The sequence below is a fragment of the Gigantopelta aegis genome, chromosome 9 (assembly GCF_016097555.1).
Source record: "Gigantopelta aegis isolate Gae_Host chromosome 9, Gae_host_genome, whole genome shotgun sequence".
NCBI lineage: Eukaryota > Metazoa > Mollusca > Gastropoda > Neomphalida > Peltospiridae > Gigantopelta > Gigantopelta aegis.
The window spans coordinates 67,993,679-68,016,577 of record NC_054707.1 but is presented as its reverse complement, the minus strand read 5'-3'; the positions used below and the strand labels follow the sequence as shown (position 1 = coordinate 68,016,577).

General features: G+C 35.2%; 2 protein-coding genes across 2 annotated transcripts in view; one reads left to right on the top strand and one right to left on the bottom strand.

Moving 5' to 3' along the window:
- The window catches only part of LOC121381109 (ER membrane protein complex subunit 10-like), an 84,746-nt gene extending 71,303 nt beyond the window's left edge, over positions 1 to 13,443 (bottom strand). Inside the window, exons 1-5 of the mRNA XM_041510227.1 lie at positions 13,356 to 13,443; positions 6,431 to 6,488; positions 5,585 to 5,700; positions 3,920 to 4,021; positions 2,460 to 2,641 (exon numbers count right to left, since the gene is read on the bottom strand). Of these exons, the coding sequence (XP_041366161.1) occupies positions 2,460 to 2,641; positions 3,920 to 4,021; positions 5,585 to 5,700; positions 6,431 to 6,488; positions 13,356 to 13,430 (533 nt within the window). The 5' untranslated portion in view covers positions 13,431 to 13,443. The remainder of the gene's footprint in view (positions 1 to 2,459; positions 2,642 to 3,919; positions 4,022 to 5,584; positions 5,701 to 6,430; positions 6,489 to 13,355) is intronic.
- A 96-nt stretch (positions 13,444 to 13,539) lies between these two features.
- On the top strand, positions 13,540 to 22,899 carry LOC121381110 (retinol dehydrogenase 7-like). Its single transcript, XM_041510228.1, has 6 exons — positions 13,540 to 13,964; positions 15,701 to 15,827; positions 16,200 to 16,285; positions 17,132 to 17,314; positions 18,461 to 18,598; positions 19,328 to 22,899. Exons 1-6 carry the CDS (start codon positions 13,661 to 13,663, stop codon positions 19,669 to 19,671), a joined length of 1,182 nt encoding a protein of 393 aa, XP_041366162.1. The 5' UTR covers positions 13,540 to 13,660; the 3' UTR covers positions 19,672 to 22,899.

Here is a 22,899-nt window from a genome sequence, read left to right as displayed (position 1 = left end):
CAAAAAACATCCCAAGTGCTACATTTAATGGGATTTATGACCACCCTAAAACTCTTTTTATACAGGTGTTATTAATTAAAGTTACTAATTAAAAGGTATAATTGTTTTTATCCACTGTAAAATGATAAATTAACATTGTAGCCAATTTGGTTTAAATTGTTATTTTAAAAATATTACCATATATCGCCGTGAATAAGCCGACCCCTTTTAGTTTGCCCCTCAATATCTGGTACAAAAACGTGGGTATGATGTATACGCTGACTCAACTTTTATGTAGTTGAAACAGATAAAAATATACATATATTTGATCTAGATAATGTCGGTTTCATGCAACAGTCAGTTGTAGGAATTTGTTTAAACTTTTGGTGAACCAATCAAAGTTTAATGTACAATTTTTTTTTTAAAGATTTAAAGATGGTTAAAAAAAATAATAAAGGTTTTTAAAGAATCCCCTAATGTAAGATAACATTGTTCTGTTTTTTATTTCTATCTTTTTCAGTTGAATCGATAGCATGGACTTTGCTAGCTGATAAATGCAGTTTCACTTTTATACACTCATGATAGATAATTGTTATGTGGTGATATCTTTAATAAAACAATAGTTTCTAATAATTTATTAGGAATTGCAGAATAAACAATGACAGTAAGTAAACACCATGGGCCAATTTCATATGTCTGGGTTTCGTAACACCAAGTTATATGAAAACCTAGGTTTAACACTGCTTTACGTAAAATGCTGAAAAACTTGACCAAGACATACACCCGGGGTGCATTTCACATGTGTGTGTTTTACCTGTGTTTACACCTTTTTCCCCCTTTATTAAGACGAGACAAACACGAAAGTACTCCCCGATTTCGTGCACTTCATACAAGGAAGAAAATGTTTAGTTTTACTAATTTAGTAAATAACTATATTTATTACCCCAGTGACCACTCATAACAGGGAAAATATTTTTCATATTTTCTGAATGAGAAATATTCTGCAGTGGTGTGACGTACAATATTACTGGATAATTTGATGCTTACTAACCAATGATTTGGTCGGTACTAAATATAACATCATCACGATTTGGCAAACACACAAAATGACGTCATGTACTTTGATGAGTTTGTGTTCACAACTGTTTTAATGTTAAATTTATAACAAAATGTCATTTTAACGCAAATCATTTATATTTTTAGCAGAATAACGATAATTTTTGTTTTTGAAAACTATTTGTGAACGTGATTAAAATGCAAAGTTATAGCAATACCCAGAACATTGTTTCTATAGCCTACATGTACGTGCATGTGCATCTAAAATAAAGTCGTTTAGAGAAAACATAGCTGGGGTAATAAATACAATAGCAAACTCGGTTCCAGTTATTCCGAGTGAAATACTAAAGCTAAAGCTCGTGACAACTAAAAATTATTTGACTCGGGACATAAAATAACAATAACTGGTATCTCATTTATTATCCTCTATATATCTCAGGCACTTTGTTGTTCGTTCGCCTCAAACATGGTATATAGGTGGATCTAATTGTACAGTCGTGCTAAAACAAAAGGCAAAAGGGCATCTTGTCTAAAGGAGGATGAGGTTCGACACCTCCCCTCCCACCCCCACCCTGTATTCGCTTCTGTAGTGGATTCAAATGATCTCTAAAATATGTTCACATTTCATGGCTCTGCAATACTGACATAAACACAATTTTGCTGCCAAAATTATCCATGAAGAAGTTACATTGAGCAAACCCAGCGAAAAACCACCTCAAGGGCAGGTTTAAACAAGCAATACAATTGTAACCCAGTTTTAAACTAGGATTATTGAAAACCAGACATGTGAAATGCACAGTAAACATGACCCAGGGTTTAACCTAGGTTTAAACTATATGTTTCCAAAATCCACCAATAACCTAGACATATGAAATCGGCCCCATCAGTTCTGACCAATTAAATTTGCAATTAATGACAAAATACCAGCGGTCATAAAAAGACTTAATGGTCGTTTGGATCATGTGACAAATTTGGCACCAAATACTGGTACAACTGGCTTTTGTCGGAAATTGTAGACATAAAAATAAAATACATTTTGTTTCATTTCTCAAATAAAATATAACTTTTATTGCGTGTATAAATGGACACACGGTATGGGACTTAATAGAGGCTGTTAAATATACTGGTTAAATAAAGCAACGGTATGGTTTTGAAGTCTAGAATGACTGACATGTTTTCGTTGGTATCATAATCATCATATTTCTGTACACGCCAATATTTTATTGTATTTTCTTAAGACATTTTTTGTTGACTGTGTGTACTGGCCGACCCCTCTTCTCATGATATTTTGAAGCTTGAAAAGTCAGCTAATATATGGTAACATACGGTATATTTACGAAAGGAATTTTACAAAAAGAAACAAAACTTATCCATATGAGTCTGCTACATGAAATACTACTGTTTTAGATGTTGACATCACGTACGTTGGCCCGGAGACTGTTTGAAAGACTTCTACCATTGTTTTCCAGTTCGATAGATTCGCACTTGTCACTTCAGCACCAACACATGAATTGGCCGATGTTGAAATTGATATTCCTAAAATCTCACCCGCTGGGTCAAAATTTACTGTGAGCTGGTCATTTAAAGCTGATTCATATATGTAACACTGAAAATAAATGTAAAGATCAAAATTTCACATAACATTCAATTATTAAAATAATTATTTACATTCCTATTCATGCAATTGAACAATCACATTCAAATAATGAATTTATACATGTATCAGAGTTCTTGTTTACAAACTGTCAGCAAGCTTTTATCCTCATGATGTCCCTGATACAACTGTTTTATTTTCTGCATTTGAATATTAATTTCATATGCTAAAATCAAATTTTTTAGGCTTTTAAAAGAACAATCCCCATCTGAGCATATTTATAGGATTGTGCATCTACTTATGTAAATATGTGTCACAGGGAAACAAAAGGGGAATCTGCACCCCCCACCCCTCCCCACCCAGAATATCTTAGGGAAAGGGGCAAACATGCATGTGAGACCTGTTTGATGTTAAATTGTTAACATAGAAAATATTGTTTTGAACTTATATCTGCAATGAAAATTTCCTTGTCTTCATCATGTGAACAGTTTGGGCTATTTTCTGTTCCAACTAGTTGTCCACAACTGGTTCATCAAAGGCTGTGGTATGTGCTGTCCTGTCTGTGGGAAAGTGCATATAAAAGACCCCTTGCTGCTTATCGGAAAGAGTAGCCTATGTGGCGACAAGGTTTCATCTAAAGAAATATGTCAGAATGACCATATGTTTGACGTCCAATAGCCGATGATAAGATAAAAATCAATGTGCTCTAGAACCGTTAAATAAAACAAACTTTACTGTTTTTTTCATCATGTGAAAATGTGCAATTATCGAACTCTGTTTAGAACCATCAAAAAAATGTTAAGTACTGCTCAAGTTTCATTAGTATTGACTGTAGCATGCTTGAAACATTCAAAATGTTTATTAAAAAAAATAATAAGTTGGCTACTCCATAATTTTGGATTTAAAATATACCATACAAGTAAAAAAAATATGAAAATGTGTTCATTATACATTACTTAATAATAATTTGCTCAGTTCATATGATTTTCACCTCGGTAACTGATTATTTGGTTACACAAAATATATTAGCGTAGCAAATACAGTTCTGCCTTTTATTGGACAATTGAATGGGTTGAAAACAGGACACTTTTAATGCTCTGATATGGCTAAAAAGGTTTTTTCATTTGATCTAGATATTAGCCAATATAAATCAACGAATGGCATATCAGTGAATGAAATGTAAGATGGGTGGTATATTCTAAATGCTTGAATGTTAAAAATATACTTCAGATTGCAACTTCAGCAGACAAGACTACAATAATGATAAAAACAACATAAAAATAAACATACAGCTTTTGTGAATGTTGATACATAATTCTTGTCTGGAGTTTGTTTGTCACTGTCTCGGACGGCAACACGAATTCTATATAAACCATCACTACTGGCTAAATCCTGAAAAAGAAAACAAAGAAAAAACTTAGTAAAAACAGGCTACGTTTTCTTTTATGTTGTTTAAGATACGTTTACAAATTGTTGATATTAAACATAAAACAATATTAAATTTCCCAAAGCCATGGTTGTCAAGTCAAATGTCAGAAACAAAACCGTCATCGGAGTGATCCATATAACAGACTTATGATGATGTGACTCAAAAATATTAACTTTTGCTAATACAAGAGTAGACTTTGTGGTGGCAGCAGAGTTATTATTTATCTACAGTAAGACACTAAAGTTGGGAGTTCAACTCACAATCCATGTAATTTTGGGGCATTACTTCTACTTTGGAATATAGACAGACAGATGGCTGGAAGGAAGAAATATCTTTAGACACCTCAACACATTTTTAACTATGGCTTAACATTTTTTTCTTTGGCCATTTGGTCATCTAAACCTCTTCCGCCATACAGACTATCATGGTTGGTATAGTGGTGTGAATAGGCCCGGCTCCAGAGGGTATATGAGATGGTACCAATGCAAAACAAAGTAATGTCAAGAAAATAGTAGTAGGGTCCCACCCTAATTCCTATTTCTTCTTAGAGTGGGCTGGTCAATCACCCAGTGCTGCTAGGACAGGTAGTGACTAAACGCAAACAACTGTGGCATACTGCAGAATGGCCATCATGAATATGAGTCATAGACAAGGAATCTTGCTAAAAAAGAATCCACCCTGGTTGTGCAGGCTGTTTAAATGAGAAGTGTCTTAGCAATCCAATGGCTGCATACATCCCAGTAGAAAACTCCATTTCATTGACAAAAACAACAAAATGGAGGACTCCCAAGTCGAGCATGTAAAAGCATATGCTGTGGCACAGGCAAAAAGACACATCTTTACAAGTGGCAAGCTCCAAACTGGAAATGCTAGTAATAAAACAGCAAAGGATCTTTCATATGGACTTTCCCATAGACAGGAAGTACATTCCACAGCCTTTGATTTACCAGTCTGGAGGCACTGGTTAGAATGACAAAAAAACTTGAATGCATTTAGAGGGATAGATCCTACAAACCATAGCACCACAGAGAGCACTCTGTCAGTGAGTTACACGGCAACATCCTCCCCCAACAGATGTCTGGAATGCTAAACTGCTGACACTAACAAAGGTTATCAGGGCTTCTAAAATTGTAATAAAATCCACTAGCCATGGGCTCAGTGATTTAAAAAATTTACTAGCCACAATTAAAAATTCAATAGCCCTACTTTACTTCAAGTTAATACAATTTTACTAAATAATAGTAATAATCGGATATGTCACCTAAAAAGAGAGAGAGAGCTTAAAAACACTAATATTTGGTGGTGGTGGTGCAGGCAGGATATTTATATTTACAAAATAAGACTTAATTGCAGCATTTGACTTTTTTTCACTAGCCGTCTGACATGGCAATAGTAGTTATTTACTAGCCCAACACTGAATATCACTAGCCATGGGAGTGGGGCTACCATAATCTACAACCCCTGGTTATTTTTATTTTGAGGCATCATGGCTATGAATTTAAGATAAAAACTTCACAACCACTTACTTTCAATTCTTTCTTTTGATCAGATGACAGACCAGAATTCTGGGTAAATTTGGCTTTATTTCCCTTGAGTGACTGGACGAAGATTGTACCTCGCTTAGTATAGGATGAATGGGAATCTGAAATAAATTAAACAGCTGTCAAGCAGAGTTTCAAAGGCAACATTCAAGATTACATAACTGTGAGTAATAAAACTGAAAATGAAGGATCAAATGTTATTAAAGGGACACTCCCGAGTTTGCTGCAATTTGTAAGATGTTATCGACTAACAGAGACATTTTAACGATTGTAATTACATATCAAATATATTTTTCTGCATAAAATATTAGTGGCTGTATATTAAACGTGTTTCTGGTCGTTCTAATATTTGTACAAGGTTAAATTTCATTTTATTTCCTAATATTTTTTTTTTTCGTATGTACGAATTTATTTGAAAACAAAGTCCAGTTTGGGCATCCTACAAATATTATGACGACCAGAAACACATTGAATATACAGACACTGATATTCTAAACAAGAAAATATATTTAATATGTAAGTTTAATCATAGAAATATGTTATTAGTCGGAAACATCTTACAATGCAGCAAACTTAGGAATGTTCTTTTAATGGAATAATAAAAGGTATTCAAGTGAAAAAGCCTTATTTCTCATTATTTTGAAACAGCTTCAAACTCCATGTATTTAAAAGAATGTGTTCTTACATCCAATTCCTTTCAGGGTTTTCAAGCACATACATGTACAATGTATAATAACTACCTATATGTATGTTATACAAGCATGTGGTTATCGCTGTCCAAAGGTTTTGTTTTACATTACTTGAACTAACTGTCTCAAAGTTGCCTCTCACCTGCATCCAAGGAATGTTCCACAGTAAGCGCTCTAGACCCTTCAAATTCATCATCAGTCTGAAAGAAAAATTCTAAGATACATAATTTCTACATGTATATATACATTTATTCTATAACTTACCCATGATATCCATGTCATAAACCCATGTGATAATTTAGTGTATTAACCCTGTTAATAATGGTATGCAAATTTGCAAGGTCTCTAGATAATGTGTTTCTGTGGATGGGTCAATTGCTTACAAACCAACAAGATCTGTATACCTAAGTGTAACGTTTTCAAAGATTTAGTAAATGTGTGATGTCAAACTAATTTGTGCTAATCGTGATGACATCATATACTCTTCAAAAGAAGAAACGCAAAACCACATTGTCGTAACATTTGGAGAATTGATTTAATTATTGAATGGTGAGTCCAATAATTACCAAATGTTGCAGGATTGTTCACAATTCACTCTAGTCCATTGTGAGTAAGTGATAGGACACACCACCAAGGTCAAAGTCATCTGGAGTCAATACCGGGTGTGGCCTCCGCGTGTGTTGACAACTGCCTGGCACCGCCTGCCCATTGAAGCAACCAGAGTACGGATGACGTCCCGGGGGATGGTGGCCCACTCGGCCTGCAAGGCTGCTGCCAGCTCGGGCAGGGTCTGGGGCTGTGGTTGTCGCTGTCGGAGGCGTCGGTCCAACTCGTCCCATAGATGCTCAATTGGGTTCAAATCCGGTGATGTCGATGGCCAAGGAAGGACATTAATGTTGTTGTTCTGTAGGAAAGCCGTTGTGAGACGTGCTGTGTGAGGCCTGGCGTTGTCATGTTGGAACACTGCGTTGGCGTTGGCCATAACTGGAACGATGTGTGGCCGGAGGATCTGGTCAATGTAGCCCTGTGCATTCAGGTTGCCCTGCACGTGGACCAGGTCAGTTCTGCCAGTGTGTGAGATGGCTGCCCACACCATGACACTACCCCCGCCGCATCTGTCCACTTCCTGCACGCAGTTTGCCGCATAACGTTCACCACGACGCCTATACACGCGACATCTTCCATCATGACGTCGGAGCAGAAATCGGGACTCGTCACTGAACCACACCTGTCTCCATCGCAGTTGAGGCCATTGTCGATGAATCTGGCACCACTGCAGTCGGAGTCGACGGTGTTGTGGTGTTAAGATGACACCTCGAACTGGACGTCTGGCACGAATTCCTACCTCACGTAGGCGGTTCCGTACGGGTCTGGTCGGATATCCTGCGCAAACCTGGTATTGCTGCGGCTGTGGAGGTGGCAGTAGTCAATCGTTCCCGAAGGTGGCGTACCCGGATGTAGCGGTCCTGCCCGGGGGTAGGGACCCGTGGTCGACCGGATCTAGGGAGGTCACGTGTTGATCCATGTTGCTGGTAACGGTCCCACAGTCTGGAGATGGTGCTTGGGGACACATGGAATGCCCTGGCAACGGCCGTTCTGGATTCGCCTGCGTCTAGTCGGCCGATGGCATTGTTTCTCTGCGGTTCACTGAGACGTGGCATGTCCTGGATTGTCAACTGTCGGCCAGATACAGAGGCCAGGCAAGCAAACACCCTGCACTTTTATACTGTCGGTGTTCATGTTGCACGTGCAGACAACGCACGTGCAGTGGTGACATGGTTTGCACGTGGCTGCGTTTTTGCGAATATTCACATTTTGGAACTTTATTGTACAGTAGCTGCGTTTTATCGAATGTAACCGTGGGAATGTGTTTGGGACATGCAATGACCTTATATTCACAAAGCATGAACCGGTAGGAAACATAAAATCGGAGTTATAACCCATTTGTACCCTTTTGCGTTTCTTTTTTTGAAGAGTATATTATCGATGGCGACAACTTTAGTACTGAGATTTACTAAAAATTGAATTAAAATGTTATTTTAGAAGGATAAATAGAATTTGTTACTCATATTTTTTTATATTTAAAATATCAACCTCATCTAGTTAATCGGTATTTGTCTCGGCAGAGTCTTGACAAATACTGATTAACATCGACTCGGTTGATATTTTCCATATTAAAAAATACTTGTGACGAATCCTCTATATATATAAGACTAGCTAAAAATCTACAATTTAACAACACATCAAGCAACCAACTACAGCGAAAACTCGCTAAGGACATAAACACTATAAAACATGACAAGAAACTACTCGTACCTGCGGATAAAACCACAAACTTTTACAAGCTAGACACCACCACTTACAACAGACTACTAGATAGCAACACAACCAAAGCATATAAAACAGCGCCACAGAACTCAGAACAAGAGATAACCACTAAAGACAAACACATTGCAGAAAAACTAAATCTAGCAGACCGCATAGATACAACAGCAAAAAGTGAAGCATTTATTACGTTAAAAGACCACAAACCAAACTTCTCCAATAAACCCACCTGTAGACTAATAAACCCATCTAAACCGGAAATTGGCATAATAAGCAAAAAAATCTTAGAGAGAATCAACAGAAAGATTCTGAACACAACCAGAACAAACCAGTGGAGGAACACGTCAGACGTGATTAAGTGGTTTAAAGCAATATCCAATAAATCCAACTATTCTTTCATATGTTTCGACATATGTGATTTTTATCCGTCCATAACAGAAAATCTCGTGAAACAAGCCCTACAGTTCGCATCCAAATTCGACAATATTTCTAGCGATGAGATGGAAATAATATTACAAGCAAGAAATTCACTGCTATTTAACAACAGCAAGGCGTGGTGCAAAAGAGGCAAACAATCACGGTTTGATGTAACTATGGGTAGTTATGATGGAGCAGAAATTTGCGAAATAGTCGGGCTCTTTCTTCTTTCAGAACTACAAGCCAAATACGGCAACAATATAGGACTATATCGCGACGATGGCCTAGCTGCATTCAATGAGTCACCGAGAACCATAGAGATAATCAAAAAAGATATTTGCAGAATATTTGCAAACCATAAACTCAAGATCACCATAGTCGCCAACAAAAAATCTGTAGATTACTTATACGTAACTCTAGATCTTGAAAAGAGCTCAGTCAAACCCTATATGAAACCAAACAACACACCTTTATACATCCACAACAAGAGCAACCACCCTCCAAATATCATCCGCAGTATACCAAAAACAATAAATAAAAGGCTTTCTGATATATCTTCGAATGAGTGCATCTTTGAAGAAGCGAAATGCCCATATAAGGAAGCCTTACTCAAGAGCGGATATAACTATAACCTCAAATACACCCCAACAGCAGAAAACAACAGACGCAGAAACAACCGCAATAGAAACATCACCTGGTACAACCCACCATATAGCTCCAACGTGAAAACCAACGTAGGTCACCAGTTCCTCAGATTACTCGATGAGTGCTTTCCCAAAAGCAACCCTCTCCACAAAATTATAAATCGAAACACCGTTAAAATTAGCTATAGCTGCATGCCTAATGTTGGGAAATAATTTCAGCGCATAACAAAACTCTACTTCAACAACACAGAGACAAAGACGCCGTTCCCCACAGAGAATACAACTGTAGACGAAGAGCTGAATGTCCACTTGAGGGTAAATGCTTGCAGAAAGGAGTAATATATCAAGCTACCGTTAATACACTCGATGACAACAAGCAAGAAACATACGTTGGTTTGACCGAGAACACATTTAAGACGAGATATACCGCGCACACGAGCAGTTTTCAAAACGCAACACAGAAGAACGCAACAGCGCTAAGTCAGTACATTTGGACACTAAAGGATAGATTCACCCCATACACCATTAAGTGGAAAATTTTATCCAAAGCAAAATCATACTCTCCAGCGAGCAAAAGATGTAACCTCTGCCTGAAGGAAAAACTGTTCATAATGTATAAACCTGAAACCAGCACACTAAACTCCAAGAATGAACTCGTATCAGCATGTCGACACAGACACAAATACCTTCTGTGCGCATACCACACATCACCTATAGACCTGCATAGTGACGTAACCTCGACGTCACAGTCCATTATGTCATCAGCTTTCCGTTGACGGTGTAATTAAATCTACATCTGATGAGTGAGAGCAATTCAACTCTCTCACGAAACAAGCCTGTCATGTAGAGATAAACATACACTTTTTAACGTCATCATGAAAGAACAATTCACCCAGTGGAATGCTGATAAAGTTGCAGTGAACTTAAACAGTAAAAACAAAGAAACGGTTGACCTCAGGATTAGCGTGCTAAAACCCATTAACATGCAATAAATCATGTCAGTTTTTGACAGGGTGGCCAAGGACCTTGCAATCGTCACACATGGCTGACATCTTGCTGGACTATTGCAAAATTAGTCTGTCTAATCTACAAGGAATTGTGCTCCAGTTGTTTTATAAATATATTAGAATTTTTATCTTTGTTTTGTTTTAATAACGTGGGACACATAGACAAAACATAGAAATAAATGTGTCATATTATTAATGCTTGCATTTTTCGCTTTAATATTATGATCACATTAATTTCAGGATCTTCAGTACATATTTTGAGAATAACTAATGCGCTACGGGGAATTATGAATTATCTGTCCCGAGTGAATGAATGTTGTAATATAACATTCATTCACGAAGGAAGATAATTCATAACTCCTTGTAGCAAGTTGGTTATTCTCTTTATTACCCATTGTCAAGTTTAACTGATTTTAAATGTGAAAATTCCTCTGCAGTCTACAACAAAACCATCAGCCATTACGTCATATAATCTTACGCGCACAGGGTGGACATACTCGCTATTAACCCAATGTTTAGTGACTTTGCAGACACTTAATATACTGTTGTTGAAAAGATGTTCTGACAGTGACTTTGTGAATCATCTTGTTTTCACCCCATGTGTCTTTGTAGCACAGTTTCTTGAACGTTTTATGCTTTTATTGAATGAACTTTTGTTCACAACATGCCAAAACACCACTCTCATGAATATATATCTTTTGAACATGCAACATGTTTTGGTTTTTCTTCAGTAGTCTCTCAGAGTCTTGGTATAGTTTCTTTTGGACGTCAGTATATATGTTAAAGTTAAAATCTTTCTTTAAAAATATTTGTTTTGATCACCATAACAGTACAGTGGAACAATAAATGTGTTACTACTGAAAGTTTGATTTTTGGGGGTTTTTTAAACTCAGGTAATGAGTGCATTTTTAGTGGCACCCCCTGTATTTACTGGCCTGAATGATGGCACATAAGTCTGCACAGCAAACTTTAAAACAACCACTTATGTCGGTAATATTCACAGTTCTAAACAAAAACAGGTAATGAATCCAACTTTTTGTAAGTTCTAGACAACAAAACTTCCTATTGTAGTCTGTTTTAGGAAAACATTTATTATGCAAATGAGATAAATATAAATGGTGTTCCATGCTCCTTAATTTGGATAACACAAAATGGTAATTAAAAAAAAATCAATGTCAAAATTTATGATCATTATTCAACAAAAATTGTCTGTTATTAACTGTGCAAATATTAATAATCACAAATAATGTTTGTTAGAAATATAGGACAATCAATGATAATTTTGAAACAGACTATAGCTAAAAATAAGCCATGCTGTAAGTCAGGGCAGCCATATTGGTTGTGTTGTGTCACTCGGAGGGAAATTCAAAGTATGCTTGGATGTTTAAGTTAACAGATAAAATAAAACATTTATTTCATTTATGCATTCATAAATTACAATAAGGTATTGAAGCTTCTAGTTCTATGTAAACTTGTATAAGTTGATATACAAGGTTAATCATTACAGAGGTGACAGACACATGTTAACAGGTGATACAAAAACACGTTGATCAAGGCTAGCAAAAGTATACTTTTAGTGCATTAATTCAGGGTTTTTTAATTAAATTGTTAACTACCAGTTTTATACATATATTCACAATCAAGACGTGTTGTTTTAACAATTGTTTTATGAATTAAAGTTTTTTGTTTGTTTACAAATATACCCCAACACTTGTTTCAAGATGTAATGTAACTAAAGTCTGAACCAAATTGTTAACAACTACGATAAATTGCTCTCCTACTATTATTTTTCGTTAGATTTTACCCACATTTTGTCCAGACAGAAATCTTGCAAAAATCATTACAATGACACAGATTCCACATACCATGTCACCTATATCGACTTTGCTGAGATTGCATCTATAAGGCAAAAAGCATGTAATTTTGTGAGTTGCAATTTTGACTTTTTATGGAATATTCTCCAAGAGGGGAGAAAGGATGTGACTTAATCTAACATCATAACATGTTATAATATAAAAGCAAACGTGATGATGTCATATATTAAATTTTTTTATTAGTAGTAGTATTTGTTTGTTTAAAGATAACACTAGAGATCATTGATTTTATATTAATTATGTCACATACTTTGAAGGCTTTCACGCCTCTTGAAGAGTATTCCATAAAAAAAGCAAAATGGCAAATGGCAGAAAATTGCATGTATTTTGCCCTATGCTATCTCAGCAAAGTCGATACTGGCGACATCGTTACAGTTTCATATGTGGAATCTGTGTCACTGTAATGTTTTTTTCACTTGTGTCTGGACAAAATTTGGGGGAAATGTAACAGTAATTGAAGGTAGGAGAGTAATTTATCATACTCTTTCATAGTTGTTAACAATTTGGTTCAGACTTTAACATAATTAACATGCCTAGACTTTTGTGCTGTGCAGACAGAAGATGTAGATAATTATATTTAATTATAAAGATATGCGCAATACTTCCTTTAATTAGCAAAAGCTTCTTTTGTTGTCTTTTATAATTATTAATTTTTACAGCCTTGTCAAGGCCTCCTAAACAAGCACTCAGCATGGGTGAAAGTCTAACACCATAACAAAATGGGGCTCAGGTGTTTTCATAACTCCCAACTGAGATTCAGATTGTTAACTATCTGTTAAAGAAATTAAATCCATACTTACGGCTGTAATCTCGCAAAAGATGCAGATTATTATCAAAACAAGACCGACCACCGTGTTTTCACTGGGCGCTGCCATATTTAAGGGTATACCCAATAATAACCAATCATAATTGGCAGTACAAACAGGTTTTGAAAACTAACCAATAACAATAGCTGGCACATCTGGACGGCGTTGAGTCTGGCAATATGGCGACGAATGCTAGTGACACTTAGCAGCCAGAACTTAATTACTCTGTAGGTGTCGTTAGACCTGAAAGAGGATTTGCGTTTTAATCGCTTTGTTTAAAGACGAGACTGCCAATCAGAATGGAGGAGGTGGATTTATCTGACGAGATGTCCTATGACAACATTATTGTCTATTCGGTGCTTTACTCCAGTGTCACGGTGGTTTTCGCTATGGCAGTTTTATCAAAATTTTTAACAAATGAATTTAGATTTGGTTTTAGATCTGTTTTGAGTTTGGTTGTTCTGTTTTTGGGTGAACCGTTATGTCAGTTTCTTGTTAAAGGGCCTGGAGGTGTTGTTACGTTTGCCTTGGGATGTTTATTTGTTTATTCCATTTTGCCTGCAAGTCATTTACCTGTTGGCAACAAAGCTGTACTCATTACAGGTAATGTAATTCATTATATTCTTTTAAACTTCCTAAATGTGCATTTTATTTTGATAAAGACTTATGTAAGAACAGGCTCGAACTTAAGTATTTGGGAGAAACGGCTCACCAGTTGCAATTTTGAGCCTGCCTATGGCAATTTTTAAAAACTGTCTTTTGCAGCAAATAATAATAATAATAATAATAGATTTTTGTTTCAGATCACAGATCCATAGAACATATTTAAACATCACATACAAAACTGATTACATAATATACAGTAGCTTGTGCCAGCGATTTACACATACAGATTTGACGTACACATTTGTACACTGCAGGTGGGCAAGTAGGTCGTTTGAAGTTGTTTCGATTCTGCTCTTCAGCGAATATGCTGTTGAGCGAAGTAAAGCACCAGTGCTTTTTACTCGATGACTGACAAACATCTTGCTGGCACTGTATGGTCGTCGTTGTCCGATCATCCATCGGTATGCATTATAGTGTTTTCCCTAGCTTATTTTAGCATGGTGCAGCACCATGCCTCAATAGTCTAGCACCATCTTGCCTCAAACAGCGCCATGCTGCCCTGAGATTAAACAAGCCTTTTTTAGTAATTAATTCTAAAATTGCCTTTATAAAACATCCAAAACGGTAATATTATTAATTAATAAAATATGCCTTTTATATCTTTTGCCATTTATTTATTAAAGCAAGCACATAAATTACATTAATGTTTATTTTAATTAATTTGTTTGTATTTTTAATGAAAAACAAGTGCCCCGAAAATGGTGAAAATGCCCCAAAAGTGTTTTGTCTACCATGCCTTGCCTAATTTCTAGGGAAATCACTACATTATTATAACATATGTTAAGATCCTTCATGGTATCCTGTGAACATTTCACCCATAATGCACCCGCATACAAATTACTACAATAACTCACAAATAATTGTGTTTTAACTTATTCTGAACATTTTGCAAATCGCTGCAACAACATGTTTGCACGTACACAATAAATATGACTAAAAGGTTATTTTGCTGTATGTAGATATATTTCAAATGTACAAATGTTAAATACTGGTAGATAACGTACACAAAATGTGTATATTTTGCCATCAAAGAGGAGCATTACCAACGGCAATAATTTTTATCCAGTGGCACAAAAGTGCCATCAGTGATGCAACTGACATATGGCAATTTATATTTCAATGACAGCAGTTACCATCGTTACGTTCGAACCCAGAATAAAATCACCCTATTGATATATGTTTCATGACTTGTTACAAGTTGTAGTAGTACATTTTATATTACAAAATATATATAAACCATGTCTTCACCATTTGGGTTGGAGACTATATGTACATGTATACATGTATGTAATTTAAATCCATTATGTTGTCTTACTTTCATTTATGAAAAGTGATTTTCATTTGCACACTGAGAAATAATTTTATTTAACATTCAATTCTGTGCTTCTCTGAATCCAAGATTTTGGGTTGGAAGCATAAGATTATGAGATGGAATTCCAAAATATCTATATTAAGTACGGTTATCATTTTATGATGATAACAGAATCCTAAAAACAAATCCACAAATTCAATCATGTCTGAGTTGCATATTTATTTATTTTACTTCTACATGTACATTTATGGTTAGGTACTGATAATTTACTGAACATCCTTAATTTGTAACATGCATGAAGCTGAGTAAAATAGAAGAAATAGAAGAATGACTTTAAAAGATGATGTGATTATTTTTGAAGGTTGTGACAGTGGGTTTGGCCATGCCCTGGTACAGAAATTGAGCAGTATAGGGATGGTGGTTTTTGCTGGTTGTCTAGACAGCATGGGACCAGGTGCTGTTGAGCTTCGAAATAAATGTACACAGAAGTAAGTTCTTTTCTCCATGCTAACACTGCAATAAAAATAGACATGTTCAAACGCAAGTTGCCTTCAAATGTATTTTGTACTTTGGATTTTGTTCAAAATAATAACCGTTAGTTTTATTTACTTTATAAATTGGGATTTTTTAAATTCTATTTATTTTATATTGAGCAGGTTTTGATTGTCAATATATATATATATATATTGTTGTATGTTTAAAAAATATGTTACATAAAATTATAGAAGCCTCAAAATCAAAGGTTTTACTTTTCTTTTCTTTTTTATTATACAAATATAAACATGAAGCTGATTGTTGAACTTGCATATATATATATCAATTATACTTTATGATCATCGCATATTAAATTTGTTTTTCAGTGTACACATTTTACAGCTGGATGTTACAAACAAGAAAGATATTGCTGCAGTCAAAGAATATGTACGGGGACATGTTGCTGAAGAAGGTGAAGGATAACCCCCTCCTCCCCCTCTCATAGGAATTGATTTCACAGATGCCCCTAATAAAAGTTTGTTTTGTTTAACACCACCACTACATTTTTCCATGAGTAGCAATGGATCTTTTATATGCACCATCCCACAAACAGGATGGCACATACCACGACCAGTCATGGTGCATTAGCTAGAACGAGAAATAGCCCAATGGGATTGACCCCAAACTGACCACACATCAAAGAAGCACTTTACCCCAGGGCTAGGTTCCGCCTCTGCCCCTAATGATACACATGAAGTTCAGTAGTGCATATGAGTGACAGAACTTTGTTCTCATTGCGATATTTTAGTTTTGACAATTGTAGATTAAACACACTGTTCATTTAAGTTAGTTTAATTTCAATTAAGTTAACGTGTAACAACTTGTTATATTGTCCCTCTTTTTTTTTTATAGATTTAATTGGCAACTTCCTGATTAAGTGTAATGACTTTAATACAAATTAGTGATGCACTTAAGGTTATCTTTGCACTAAGATCACTTCATGGAACGGGGCTCTAGTCTGTTCCATATGTGATACGTGGCATTGTACTTTAAAGTTGTAACTATTTTATAAATTGTTTTATATTTACACATTTTTTAGAATTATGGTTCATCAATGTCTTATGATTATTAGTATTGGTATATATACAAGTAGGTTAAGGATTCATTTACTTGGGATGTGCATTTTTGTTTTGAACATGTCGCTAAATTGATATGAGGCTACTCTATAATGTACATGTATGCATCATATATGAACTTAATTTCTAATAATATTGCGATAAATTATCTTTTAAGTGCTTGATTGTATCGTTTCTGCCAGGTCTGTGGGGAATTGTTAATAATTCTGGCGTGTGGTATTTTGCTGAGTTAGAGATGACATCCGAGAAAGTTGTTCAACGTGTCATGGACATCAATCTTTTTGGTGCTATAAACGTGACCAAGTCGTTACTCCCACTTGTTAGACAAGCCAAAGGCAGAATAGTCAATGTCTCAAGTTTGTTAGGTAAGTGCAGCTTGCTGCTAAGTTTGTCATCAAATTCATGCCCAACATGAAAATCTCTTGAATAAATACCTGAAAACTTTATTAATATGATGATTTGTTACTGTATACAAGCAATAGATGTTTTAATCCCCAACCGATCCAACTTGACGGGACTATTGGTTTCACCTCCGTCCTTCTGTCTGTCTGCCTGTCCCACATATAGTTTTCTGGAAAACAAATTCACAATACCTCAAGTCTGAAGATATTGAGCTGAAATGTTATGTAAAACTTTACTGTTAACAGATCATGTTGACTTTCATGTTGATTTACCTATTTTTGAAAGAGTTATGGCTCTTCAACTTGAAATTTATGAAAATTTGTTTTCTGAAATTTGTTTCACAATGATACAGAGCTGAAATTTGGTTATAGCTTTATCATGTGCTGTTAATAGATCATGGCATTTTACCCATTTTTGACAGAGTTATGCCCCTTGAACTAAGGCGATACAAACATTTATTTTTTCGACTTTCTTTTTCACAATGCGTCAAGATACTGAGCTGAAGTTTTGTTTATAGCTTTATCATGTACTGTTACAGATCAAGTTTGACTTTCTTGATGATTTACCTTTTTTGTTTTACAGAGTTATGGCCCTTGAACTGGAGATACAGAGATTTATTTTTCAAACTTTTTCAAGATATTCAGTTGGAATTTTGTGTATAGCTTTATCATGTCCCTGTTACAGATCAAGTTTGACTTTTATGGCAACTTACCCTTTTTTCATACAGGTACGGCCCTTAAACTTGGGAGATACAAACATTTGTTGGGCCTGACAGAAGACATGTATTGCTTTAGCAGTATTCTCAGAATGCTTGTTAGTCCCATACAGATCCAACCGGAGGGGACTATAGGTTTCATCCTCATTTGTTTGCCCCACATATTGTTTTCCAGATGTTTTTTTAACAATGCCTCGCGATATTGAGCTGAAATTTTGTGTATAACCGTATCAGGTTCTGTTACATATCAAGTTTGACTTTCATGACGAGTTACCCATTTTTGGCACAGTTTTAGCCCTTGAAATTAGGAGATATGAAAATTTGTTTTCAGATTTTAACAATGGAAGGTCATTATGTATACTGTATATCTTGTTGATTACCCGTTTACTTGTAGGTCGAATAGCAATGGAAGGTAATGGTGCATACAGCATGTCGAAATACGCCCTTGTTGCTTATACAGACACTCTGCGCCAAGAGATGAAGAAATGGGGAGTGATTGTGTCCATAATAGAACCAACAGGATTTTTTACAGGTGATTATTAGTTTTTAACAATGTATAATAATGTTATTCCTTTCATCTAAGAACATAATACAACGAAACCTGTCTAAACTGGATCACACTGGGGACCTAATATTTAGAAACGATTCGGTGTTTCTAAGGTAGTGTTATAGAATTTTGAAAATTTGGGACCATGGAACTTGGTCGGTTTTGACATGATTCTGGTTTGTTCAGGGTCTGGGTTAGACAGGTTTCACTGTATATGTATTTTTAATTATTTACAAAGACACAGGTGTGATCTATGTTCATACATCATATTCTGTACCTGTTTATATATATATATATTATTATTAGATTAGTCTGGTGCACCCTTTGCCTGTTTTGCTTAAAATTTGTATTATATATGGTTTACACACGTAGCTCATGTATATTTACGAATGCGAGTTCTATATCTAACAAAGTATTTGTAGTTTGTATGCAATGGCTGAAATGTTATTTATGTAATGTTATCTTTCATGTGCATCATTTATTTCAATTAATGTATTATGTCAAATTATATCGTGGAGAGGCATTTGCATAGGCCTACAGCCTGTTTGCCGATCCACTCTATTTATTTTAAATGAATAAATATTGTTTAAAAAAAAAAAAAAAGTACCTGTTTAAGAGTTAAAAGCATCAAAAATATACATGCAGTGATCACCTTTCTTAACTTTGGCCCTGAATATTTATATGTATTGAAAGTAGTTCTGTTTTGTTTGCCAGGAAATATGAGCGAGCAAGTGATCAAGAGTCGTAAGCAGGAGATTTGGGACACAATGGACGAAGAGTCGCGGGAGACCTACGGAAAAGACTATCTTGATAATATTTATTCTCACATACTGAACTCCACCCAGAGGTACCCCCGTGACCTGACCCCAGTAATCCGGTGTATGCGCAGCAGTCTGTTATCAAAACGTCCGAGAGAGCGGTACCCGTGTGGCACCGGCGCAGACCTCATGATGAATGTTTATCCACTCCTACCAATATGGCTGGCAGACAGCGTATCAAGTGCTATTGGCATTCTGCCTAAAATATACAAACCCGCACTTTTATCAAATCAGCAGTGATTTTTGTTTTTTATTACATGCTGTGGATATTGTATTTTTTGTTTTGTGACATTAACCTATGTAAACATTTGAGTCTGAACATTTTAATGTGTGCGATGGAAATATATCAGTATGTAATAAGTAAATGTTTCGGTACATGTGTATGTGCTATGTAAACATTTCAGTGTTTATTACTTAATTGTTTCAGGATGTGCTACATGTATATTTACATTTTAGTAAGTACTATGTAAACATTTCAGTATGTGCTATGTAAACATTGTAGTATGTGCAATGGAAACATTGCAGTATGTGCCATGGAAACATTTCAGTGTTTGCTATGTAAATTAGGTTCAGCCCTATGTAAATGTTTTGGCATTGGCTAGTTCATTTATGTTTTTAAACTGTTTGATGTGTAATGAATACACAAAGCATTAGATGCACAGAAACAGTCCTGTTCTCTTTTTATCATTGCAATTCCAAGTCATATATTTATAGTTCATTTGTGTTAAAAGGAGACCAATGAATTGCCATGTTACGCTAAAATGGATAAAGCTAAACCTCACATCAAAACGTGTTATGAAGTTTTAAGCCCTAAGCAACTGACATAACATTGTCTTTTACTCTTTTCAATGTTTATGCTGACTGATAATTAATCCATGGTAAATGGTGGTTTAATGTGGATCATACAGGGATTTAAATAGTGTTAAAACAACACAAGTTATTTTTGACCCAGGGTAAAATATATCTAATTTTAGAAGACACAGTAGGTACCAGTATTTACATTTTTATAACTGATGCATTGTCTGGTCATGTGGTTGTCTTTCTAATTTTATGTTCATATTCTGTGTTCTTAATTATTTACTTTTATTTCAGACATTTCTTTAATTTAATATGAAAAAGCTATTATATATTTTTCTCCTAATTGTGCTAGGAGCTTACATTTACTGGTACATTATCTTGGAAAATTGTGTGTTTAGGTTACTGCTTTATTCTCTTATTTTTGTGAATGAAATGTAGTTGGTTTTCTTCTTCCAGTGTAAAGCCAACAGGTTGCCTTATTTAGATCAGATCGGTTACTGTTCTATTTATACCTATTGGCAAGATCTTTATTATATGTTTTTTCTTTTATTATTTTAATTTTTTTTTGGCAACAGAAAGCATTTTTGTATTCAGCTAGATGGGCATTAACTCTGTATTAATTAATTAAATTTTGTTTTAAAAGTGTGTTTGAATGTTCAGCATGTTCCAAGTACAAAGTAAAGCCACTAGAGTGTGGTTTGTTTTGGTCCACTGTAATATATATACTAGTATATTATAATGTCATTATAACCTGCAAGTCATGTGTAATCTGAAATAGGTCTCCTTTGTTTTGGTTGTATTTTTGTGTCATTTTGATATGTGATTAGTGTTGTGAATATTTATTGTTTTATTGTATAGTTATTTTATTTCTACATACACATTTATTTACAACTGGTGCACTATTTGTTTTATATAATCTTTCATTCCTATTCAGCTTACAAACTTATACTTGGCTTTCATTACATAACTTACTTTTATCACTGTATTAATTACATCATCACACTGGTGCATTTTTTCCAAGTTCTTTCATAACATTAATTTTGATGAAAAATGGGACCATGCACTAAATGAACAATTTTAATATTTTAATGTGTTTTAGAAGCTTTTTAAAAAATGACTGCCCTGGCAGAAAATAGACACTGGTGCTGTGAAATTCAGATATTACCAGAGTAATATACGTATTGCCAGTCATTTTATTCATATATGTCAAAGTATAATATCAACATAGGGGCCATTCATCAATTGTGTAACACAAAATTTACCTCCCCTCTTGTAACATTTTGTAATGCCTAGATGACTCCCTCTCTAAAATTGCCTAACACTCGAAAATACCCCCACTTTGCTGTTATGTTGTTGTAATGTGACCAGTATTAGTGAATTTTATGTTTGTTTGGTTTATTTGGTAATAATGCTTCATAGAAAATTATTTGTTAAAAAAACAAAAAACAATGTCATTGACTAGCTATATTTTACATCGTAAACAAAAAGCAGACATACGTTTTGAAAATGTTACATAGCTCTTTGACAAACCACCCTCTCTCATAACCTTTCGTTATGCATTTCTTGATCCTTGCTACGACCTTCCCCTACAGTGTTAGGTAATATTTCAAATCATTCCACATTTGGAAAATAATTTTCAGTCGAACAGGACAAATAACAGTGGTACAACTGATTTAAGACTGCATGACAAACATACAGTATATAAAACAGGTGTGAAATTGGGATGAGGGTCTGAGTAAATGCACCCATCAACTTAAGTTTTGTTTGAAAACGTTACTTTTCACTTCATAAAAATGCATCAACAGCACTTTTTGCAGCACAGAAAAACAAAAAGAAATTGTTACATGACCGAGCCCCACTCCTAGTCGAGCCCTAGATATATTCCTGTTAAATGTACATGTGATTCACATGCAACACATGCACAACACACACACACACTCTGCAAACACTTTCACTTTCATGATTAACACACAATCGAGTGTTGCCATGACGGTTGACTAAATTTTCTTTATTGCAAAGGTATCTCCACAAACATTTTGTTATATGTCTGTTGCTAGTCAATTTTTATGATAATTGATCTCTCTGCCCCACCCTACCCCAGCAAAAAACACACTTTAAAAGCAGCTATATGCTCACATGTTCAAATGTAAACATTGTGTTTTGTCCTAGGTCTTGGATGTGAGTGGGCAGGATAATGAACATGATGCATTGCTCCCCACATTTAAATTTGATGTATTACTACCCCATCCACACTTGTTTCCATAATAAAGTTAAGGTTTGTTTTATTTAACAACACCACTAGAGCACGTTGGTTTATTAATAATTGGATGTCAAACATCTATAGCTACAGTTTTCCATTAATAGCAAGGTATCTTTTATATGCACCATCCCATAGACAGGATTGCACGTACTATGACCATTAATATACCAGTCGTGGTGCACTGGCTGGAACAAGAAAAATCCCAATGGGCGCAATGACAGGGATAAATCCTATACGGACTGCGCATTTGGCGAGTGATCCACCACTGGGCTATGCCGCATCCCTACTGCCATAATAATTCCAACACCTACCATTGATGCCACATTTGTTACTTTTCGTATTTTGCTTTTTAAACAACGCTGTATCTTCCTTACAGCTTGTTTGTTGAATGTAATAAACAGTGTAAAGAC

Bases quoted from the DNA above. Each gene is read 5' to 3' on its own strand.
- LOC121381110 (XM_041510228.1), top strand. From the start codon at position 13,661: ATGGAGGAGGTGGATTTATCTGACGAGATGTCCTATGACAACATTATT. The intron at 15,828-16,199 runs GTAAGTTCTTTT...TTTGTTTTTCAG, and splicing joins CGAAATAAATGTACACAGAA to TGTACACATTTTACAGCTGG. The intron at 18,599-19,327 runs GTGATTATTAGT...TTTGTTTGCCAG, and splicing joins ACCAACAGGATTTTTTACAG to GAAATATGAGCGAGCAAGTG.